This window comes from Poecilia formosa, unplaced genomic scaffold (genome assembly GCF_000485575.1).
Source record: "Poecilia formosa unplaced genomic scaffold, Poecilia_formosa-5.1.2 Scaffold169, whole genome shotgun sequence".
In the NCBI taxonomy this organism is placed as follows: Eukaryota; Metazoa; Chordata; class Actinopteri; order Cyprinodontiformes; family Poeciliidae; genus Poecilia; species Poecilia formosa.
The window spans coordinates 1,265,485-1,273,666 of record NW_006800108.1 but is presented as its reverse complement, the minus strand read 5'-3'; the positions used below and the strand labels follow the sequence as shown (position 1 = coordinate 1,273,666).

Sequence of the window (8,182 nt, the reverse complement as noted above, 5' to 3'; positions counted from 1 at the left end):
ACTGAGAATCAACACATTGCTTGTTTTTAGGGATACCTAGCAAAGTCTATGCAAATATACTCATTATGTACAGACACGTGGTTGAAGCCAAAAAGCTATTTCACTTTGTCGCCGACTCGAAGCGGTAGAAATATAGAAAAAGTCTTTTTTCCTTTCACTTTTCCAAACACGGCTATGGAGGGATATAGAGAGCTAAAGAGGACATCAAAGCTTTTGTATAAGGAGTGATTTTTTTTCTTCCTATTTTTTTATTATGTTTTTCTTTTTTTTTTAATACAAAGTCTGAATTTCTACCTCTGGACGACTAACGGACCTGCGAGACATGTTTAAAATACCAACAGATAAAGAACACTTGGACTCCGAAGAACCAAATACTAAAGAAAACTAAAAGAGGCTCGTTGAAGTTCCTATGGATGGAGCAGCTCCCAAAGTCTGCCGCGTCTCTGCGCCCAGGGAGACGTTTGGCGTCTGGTTTTGTTTTGAAGAAGAAGAGCCGACGCTGGCACTCGACTCCGCCCCTTTTCTGGAGGCTCTTCCTACCAACAGGGTTCCTTCACATCTCCATGGAAAAATCCCAAACCAGAATTCCCAGTCCTTTGGACTCTAACGTGTCGGTATCGGCCCGATAAATCTATCTCTTTGCCATTTGTTTTTGGTCGGGTTTTTTTCCCCTAAAGGTGTCAAAACGGTAGAGAAATACATATAATATCGGTAAATATCGGTTATCGGCCAAAACAGCATTATTGATATCAGATATCGGCCCAAATTTTCATATCGAGCATCGAAATTAAATTTATCTGATGGAGACATTTCTACTGACGGAGGGATTTCAATAGGGAAGGAAAGAAGGAAAGACAGGGAGGAACTTGAACAAAAGAAAAGGACACAAGGATGATAGGAAAGAAGGACACTTGGAAGGGAGGTAGGACACAATGAAGGAATGTTCAGAAGGAAGGATACAAAGAAGGAAGTAAGACACAAGGACAGAGAGACAGTAGAAAAGGAAGAAGGAACTAAGAAATGACAGATTGCAGAAAAGGTAATAGGACTATAGGGAGGAGGGATAGTAGGAGAGGAAATAGAACACAAGTGAGGGGGAAAACACTAGGAAAGGAAAATAGGAGACAAAGAAGGGGACACATTAGGAAGGTAAGAAGGACACAAATAAAGAAAGACAATGGAGTTGGAAACACACAAAAGATAAATTGGGGGGGAATTGCGGTTTTTTTTTCAAGCTCTTGTTTTTCCAGACCTGGAAAATCCTGAAGTCAAATTCCAGACTTTTCCAGGCAGTGGAGGAACCCCGTACCTAAAGCGTCCAGTTCTACATTTCCCAGCAGCCCTCAAACGTCTCCAGGCGAAATCAAGGGGAAAAAATGGACAGCACGCAATCAAAACGCCGCGGGATTGCAGGAGCAGGAAGTGACGAGTCATGCAGCAGGCGTCCGTAACGCCGAGGAGCCACCGATCCACGCTCCTCCGCGCGAGTAGAAGAAGGTCACTGAGAAACCACGTGAAAAATGTCCTGTGGTTGCATCGAATTGCATAAAAAAAGGTCAAACGCCTCAGAAATCACGACAGAAATCCGTCCAAGGCCTTAAAACCCGAATCCAGCTGAGCTCAAACATCCAAACCAGTCTGTTTTTGGCGAAGCCCTGTGAGTTCAAGATGGCGGCGTGTAATGCAGGACAGGTGCAGACGTGTGGTGATAGTGTCACATGGCAGTGGGTGGTGGGGTCACGGGGTCGTGGGGGGCTAATAATGAAGGTAAGTGTTTACGAGTCAGAACTTCCTCTTGGCGACGAGAGGCGGCTTCTATGTGACCCAGGCGTCCAATCTCATGCGTTTTACGTTTCCTCCGTCCTGATCCGGTTCGTTCGACACCCTGAGGAGCTCGGTGGCGCCGCCTCCGCCTCCGGTACCGCCGCCGCTGCCACCGGCAGCGCTGCCGTCGTCGCGGTCGCTGCCCTCGAAGGAGCTGGCGTTGCTGCTGACGCTGTCTGCGGGCGAGCGACCCGTCGGCGGCTCCAGGCAGAGCAGCGAGCTGGGGTACTGAGGCGGCGCCGTCAAGATGGCGCCTCCGGACGTGGAGGACGGCGTGGTGGATGGAGGCGGAGCGGGGGGAGGACACGGGGTGCTCCGGTCCCGGCCGGGCGAGACCGGCTCCGACTTGATGCTCACGCCGGAGCTGGTGTTGACGGTCAGCATGGCGCCTTGAGGTATGTGGGTCGCCGGCCTGGAAGGGGTCAGAGGGAAGAAAACAAGATGGAGGATGAGAGGCGGAGCAAAAACTAAACCACTGACCGTCCCTCATGATAAAAATCATTCTGCAACCTTTTAGCTTTTCCAGATTTGGTCAGTTTACAACCACAGACTTCAGTGTTTTATTGAATTTCATGAGATGGAGCAACACAAAGAAGCAGATAACTGAAGTGAAAAGTAAAAGTTTGTTGTTTTTTTTAAATTAAAACATTAAATCATGCATAATTTTCCTTCAACTTCAGGTACAAACTGCAACATGTTGATCCATCACATCACAAAAACAGGATTCTTTTGTAAAAACTCAAGTTTTTCAATACCTAACTTCCCAGAGTTCCCAGTCCGCAGTGTTTAATTTACACAACAGACTGTAAATTTATTTATAATGTCAAAAAGTATTTTAAATGATAAGGAACAAACTAGGATGGAAGAGAGGAAGAAGACAAGACGCACACAAGGAAGGGAAGAAAGTCGAGCAGGAAAGTAAGACAAGAATGTGGGCAAGAAAGGAAAGAAATAAGGAACAAGAAAGTATACAAGGAAAGAAAAAAGGTGGGAGCGACGGAAGTAAATAAGAAAGGAAGAAACGTGTCAAAAAGGACATGAGGAAAGAAATGTAAGAAGAGAAGAAAGTACACAAGCAAAGAAAAAGACAGTAAAGTATGCAATTAAGACAGGAAACAAGGAAGGTAAGAAATTATACAAGGAAGAAAGGTGTCGAAGTATATGAGGAAAGAAAAGAGTAAGAAGACAAGGAAGTATGCAAGGAAAGGAAAAAGGTAGGATAGATGAAAGTACACAAGGATAGAAGGAAGCAAGAATGTAAGAAATAAGAGACAAGACAGGAAGATGAGAAATTATACAAGGAAGCAAATTATCAAATGAGAAAAGAAAAGAGAAGAAGGAAAGATGGAGAGAGGGAAGAGTGTAAATAAAAACAGGACACACGGAAGTACACAAAAAAGGAAGAAACAAAGGAGACAAAGTAGACAAGACAGGAGACAAGAAGTGTATTACAAAGGAACGACCAAAATAGGACAGAAAATATATTTTTTTCTATTCTTAGTGAATTTTCCTTTTGTTTTCAGTCTTAAAAAACTAAACTCAGTCTCCAGTTTTCCAGAAAATGTGAAAATCCTGCAATAAAATTCATCAACATTCATGGTTGTAAAATGACAAAAACATGAAAAACCTCAAAGGGGTGTGAATACTTTTGTAAGGCGCTGTAACAGTAATCAGCAACGTGACAAAAAGCGAACAATTAGATCCCCAGAAGACCATTTGTGTCGGGACAGAACATTACAGAACGGCACCAACAGGGAAAAGCCACACTCAGTTATTCACCGGCGGCCATCTTTGAGCCTTTAAAAGCAAAGTAACGTCCCCAACAGCAGCTCCCAAACCACCAACAGAAGCATGAAATGATGGGTGTGTGACGGGTGGTTCGCAGTGAGTCAGCAAGGATGTGAAGAAAATAATAATCTGGTTAGAAAACATGGTGGAAACCACAGCTACACCGCTTTCCTGTTTGGCAGCAGGCATGCTTAAAGAGAGGGGAGGGGGGCGGCAGCCAAGAAGCAGTCACAAGACACACAGGAAGTAGGAAGTGTGATACAGTACCGGCCCAACCACTCATCTCTACCCAAGAGCAGGTTGGACGGAGAGCCAACGCTGTGGGGAGAAAACAACATGTTGGAGCCCAAACCGAAAGGGAACAGGTGGATTAGAGGCATGTGAGGAGAAAAGTGTGAAACATTATGGCAGGCAAGTTTGGATTCACCGCAGTGACGCCGTTTCTCTGAGCACCGCAAACAGACTTCAGTTCGAAGCAGACAAAATAAGAAGGTCGGACATGTCCTGGGTTTTCTGGATGCAATATTTACATCTGTGCTGTCCAAACCTTTTCTTTTGTTTACATTTTCAAAACTGACTTTTGCTCAATAATTAATTGAAAATTTAATTTTAATTAAAAGCAACAAAATATTCAGATTTGCAACTAAATCTATTATTGTGACGATTAATTGATTAATTGGATAAAACAATGGCACATTCTACTGATTTCTCACTTAACCACTTAATTGTTTTTCATGCAGTATTAGAAATACACAGAGATAAAAATAAACCTTAAATAAGAAAATTAACATTTTATAATAACACAGCATTCCTTTCGTAATTCTGAACTATTCCACTTGAGGAGTTTTAATCTTAAATGCAAATATAAATATTTTTTGTCCAGTTTTGGATTAATTACTGCTCTGAATATGTTTTTTTTTTTCACCAAATGGCATCTTTTTTAGTCTGTTTGCTCCAGTTAACAACAAATTGATTATTTCATTAAGCGATTTATCACAATTAATCCGATTAATCGTTTCAGTCCTAACTATCGATAAAAAAAACCTTAAAAAATAATTACATAAATTGGGTTTCCAGGCAGGCTCAGAGTTTCTATATTTTTAGGGTTGATTGGTTTCTTATTTTAGAAGTAAGGTTTGCTTTTCAGAAAAATTCGGTTGATGTTTGTAAATGAGAATCTACTTTTTCTACCTAATATTTTTTTAAGAACAGGTTATTTATGTAAAACAAAAAAATATTACCCTAAAAGATGAAAACATGTCTGGTTTCATGCTAGGTTTACTCTATTCCAAAATTTAGGGTATTCACAATAAGTGATAAACGATACGATAAATCCTCACCTCCTCACCCCTACTCCAGTCACCTGTCTCTGCTTATGCATCCTCACAGCATGATGCTGCCACCACCATGTACTGAAGTCACCAATTTTGTAGTAATGTGGCAAAATGTGAAAACCTTCAACTTTTGCTCATTTCAAAAGAAAATAAATCAAACTCGTTTAATTTTCTCATCTTGAAACGGTTTTCTTGCCCCGTTAGAATCTCCTGCTCTGCTGCTTTAGAGGCGGGATCGGTCCAAATACAAAGTGAGCCTCCCAAACCCCGGCTGACAGACAAAGTCATGACATTTCACACACACTAGCGGTGGCTGTTCACCTCAGATTGGCAGCCAGACTGGACACTTGGCTAGACAGCTCACTGCTCTGTTTGTCCACGCCCCACATGCTGTGGAGGAGAGGAGAGGACACACTTCAGGATCCACCAGACCAAAACCCCAAAACGCTCAGAGACATTTAGGCACCCAGATTTCAAACCCACAGGAGAAAAAAAGAAGGGAAACTGTTTGATTCTGTGAAGGGAAAAAAGTGAAAACTTTAATCTGATCTAATGATTATAATAATCCTGACTGAACATGGATGCAACAATTTCACAAAACTTATCAGTTGAATAGAGGCTCAAAACTTTACAGATATGCTATTTAAAACCACTGAACTTCTATTTCTATATAAAATTATTTAGTATTACTTTGAGTAATTAAGTAAATTAAATAAATGTAATTATTCTTGAGCTGCTGTAGTAATTATTTGATCAAAAAGGTCAAATTTTAATTGAGTCCTCTCACAAATTAATGGCAAAATTTAGAGCAAATCATATTTACTTTCTCAATAAGAAGTGTAGATTTTTTTATTATTATTATGTTTGACCAACTACGCTTAAAAACTAACGTGCAGTTCTGGAAACAATGAAGAGTCCACTGCACTGAACCCCATTGAAAACCTCCAGGTTATTCCACCAAATACCGATTTCTGAAAACTTAAAACATTAGTATTGTTGTTTCTAGTTGAATATAAACTTGTTTTCTTTGTATTATTTGAGATCTGAAAGCTCTGCATCTGTTTTGTTATTTTGACCATTTCTCATTTTCTGCAAATAAATACTAAATATTTGCTTTGAATTTCAGAGACATGATGTTAGAAGTTCATAGAATAAAAGAACAATGTTCATTTTACTCAAACATAAACCTATAAAGAGTAAAATCTGGGAAACTGATCATTTTAAGTGGCCTCTTAATTTTTTCCAGAGCTGTATGTCATATAATATAAATTAAAATCAATTAAAAAAATATTGTATTGATTTCAATGGGAAATTAAATGTTGTTAAAACTCATATTAATTCAAATTGTTCAAAGAAATTCAGAACTTCACTAGTAACATCTTATATATAAAATATTTCCTATGTGGCTTTACAGCACCTTAATTTCAAATGTATTATTAAAATCCACTCAGGCATTTTAACTACTTTTTAACTATAATGACAAAATGTATTTTTCTTATTGCCAACTGTTGAATAGTATCAGTTTCACTCACAGTTCCTGTTGACACAAAGAGGAAGTGCAGAGACTTCAACACTTTTAGCTCGTTAAATTTAATGCACATCCTCTCTGGATGTTTCCAAAAGATAAACTTTAAAAGACAATAAGCGTGGCATTGTGTGAACGTCGCCTTAGAGCCTGAAGAGTCTGTAGAATCTGTTGCTACTTGACATTTTGGACCACAAGAAGACCCAGTTCACACTATTAGCTGCTGTTTGAAATTAAAGACTTCCAGATGAGTTTTTATTTCCCTGTGAGGAAAACTTTAAAGAAATAAATCTTTGTCCAGTTCTAAATATAAAGCCACATTCTCTATTTCTAAACCATATTTCTGTGAACCGACATCTTCTAGTCCCCATGTGTCAAACTCAAGGTCCGGGGGCCAAATGTGGCCCGCCACAGCTTTCTACCTGGCCCTCTTGACTCCAGATGTTAAATTACATCAATCAGTCCCACCAGTTGCTGTGGAAATTCACATAAAATCAACAAATCCAAGCATTTTTTTTTTCAAGTTTATTGCAAATTGTCAGCAAAAAAAAAAAGTTTTTTGGGTTTAAGTTATGCCAACTCTCTCCTGTAGGAGGCAGTATTTCTTGCTTTTACAACACTACTGCCTCGGCGTTGTTTGATGGCAAACAGTCAGCGATCAGTATGGTGAGGAACAAAAAGTCATACTTACATTAGCGCAAATGTTGCAAAAATATTTTTGGAAATATTTCTAAATTAGCACCATAAAATTAGTGACTTTGATAGCAACAAACAATCACAAGATCCTGGAGGGACTGAACAATGTGAAAAGATGTTCGATATTTAATTGTAAGTACTAGATATAAAATGCAGAGAAAGCTATTTATTAATATTTTAAGTTTATTTATCGGTTTTATCAATACATCCTGGCACAACTGGCTCTTAAGAATATTCTTTATCTCGATTTGCCCCAAGAGGAAAATGAGTTTGACACCCTTGTTCTAGTCAAACAGTTGTTTTAACAAACAAAATATCATCAAATCACATCTTTATTATTATAATACCTTCTTGAAAAGTGGCAAAGCCAACCTGCTACCCCCTGCTCACAACTGATGGTTTAATAAAAGCCACAGGAAACTATTCAGATCGATGTGATGGCAATGGTGACATGCAAACCGGGTCACTAAAGAGGATGCAAGTTGCTTGCATTGGAGGTCATGGTATGCATATAATGCAAGCAACTGGTAGGGTCAGTATGCCAGCTGTTATCAGAAGACTGAGCTGTTAGGTGAGGATGTTACAAACATTTCCTACATGTCTGCAGAGGGAAAACAAAATCAGGAGACTTACACCAAGTTGCTGAGTGATGCAAGGTTAAGCTGCTGCTGCTGTTGCTGCTGCTGTTGGGGCTGTTGTTGCTGGGAGACGGCCTGCTGTTGTTGCCATGTGGACACGCTGGTCGGCAACAAGCCGCCTGGTGACGCGAGAGCGTGTAAAGCAGTGATGTCCGCACTGGTCAGCTGGTACTCTGAGGGAAGACGCAGGATTTAAATACGGATTTAAACTTCTGTTTATGTTCAGGTGACACAAACAGGTGCAGATCGTTTCACCGGTTTATACTTAAACAGTTTTGGTTTTTGTTGTGTAATCTATTCATCCAAAACGGATGATTTCAAATAATTTTGGACAGAAATGTTGTTATAAGGGTCTGATAAATTAAATCTACTGGTGC

The 8,182-nt window shown here is 39.9% G+C and overlaps 1 protein-coding gene across 7 annotated transcripts in view; it reads right to left on the bottom strand.

Moving 5' to 3' along the window:
* Window positions 1-251: 251 nt before the first annotated feature.
* Window positions 252-8,182, bottom strand: part of LOC103146859 (myocyte-specific enhancer factor 2D homolog) — a 44,548-nt gene continuing 36,617 nt past the window's right edge. For 4 of the 7 annotated variants that reach the window (XM_016677910.1, XM_007564939.2, XM_016677909.1 and 1 more), the window contains 4 exons: window positions 7,801-7,978; window positions 5,268-5,336; window positions 3,880-3,930; window positions 252-2,236 (listed from right to left, as the gene is read on the bottom strand). In XM_016677910.1, the coding sequence (XP_016533396.1) occupies window positions 1,816-2,236; window positions 3,880-3,930; window positions 5,268-5,336; window positions 7,801-7,978 (719 nt within the window). In that variant the 3' untranslated portion in view covers window positions 252-1,815. The remainder of the gene's footprint in view (window positions 2,237-3,879; window positions 3,931-5,267; window positions 5,337-7,800; window positions 7,979-8,182) is intronic. The other 3 variants (XM_007564942.2, XM_016677912.1, XM_016677911.1) reach the window with 2 other exon arrangements.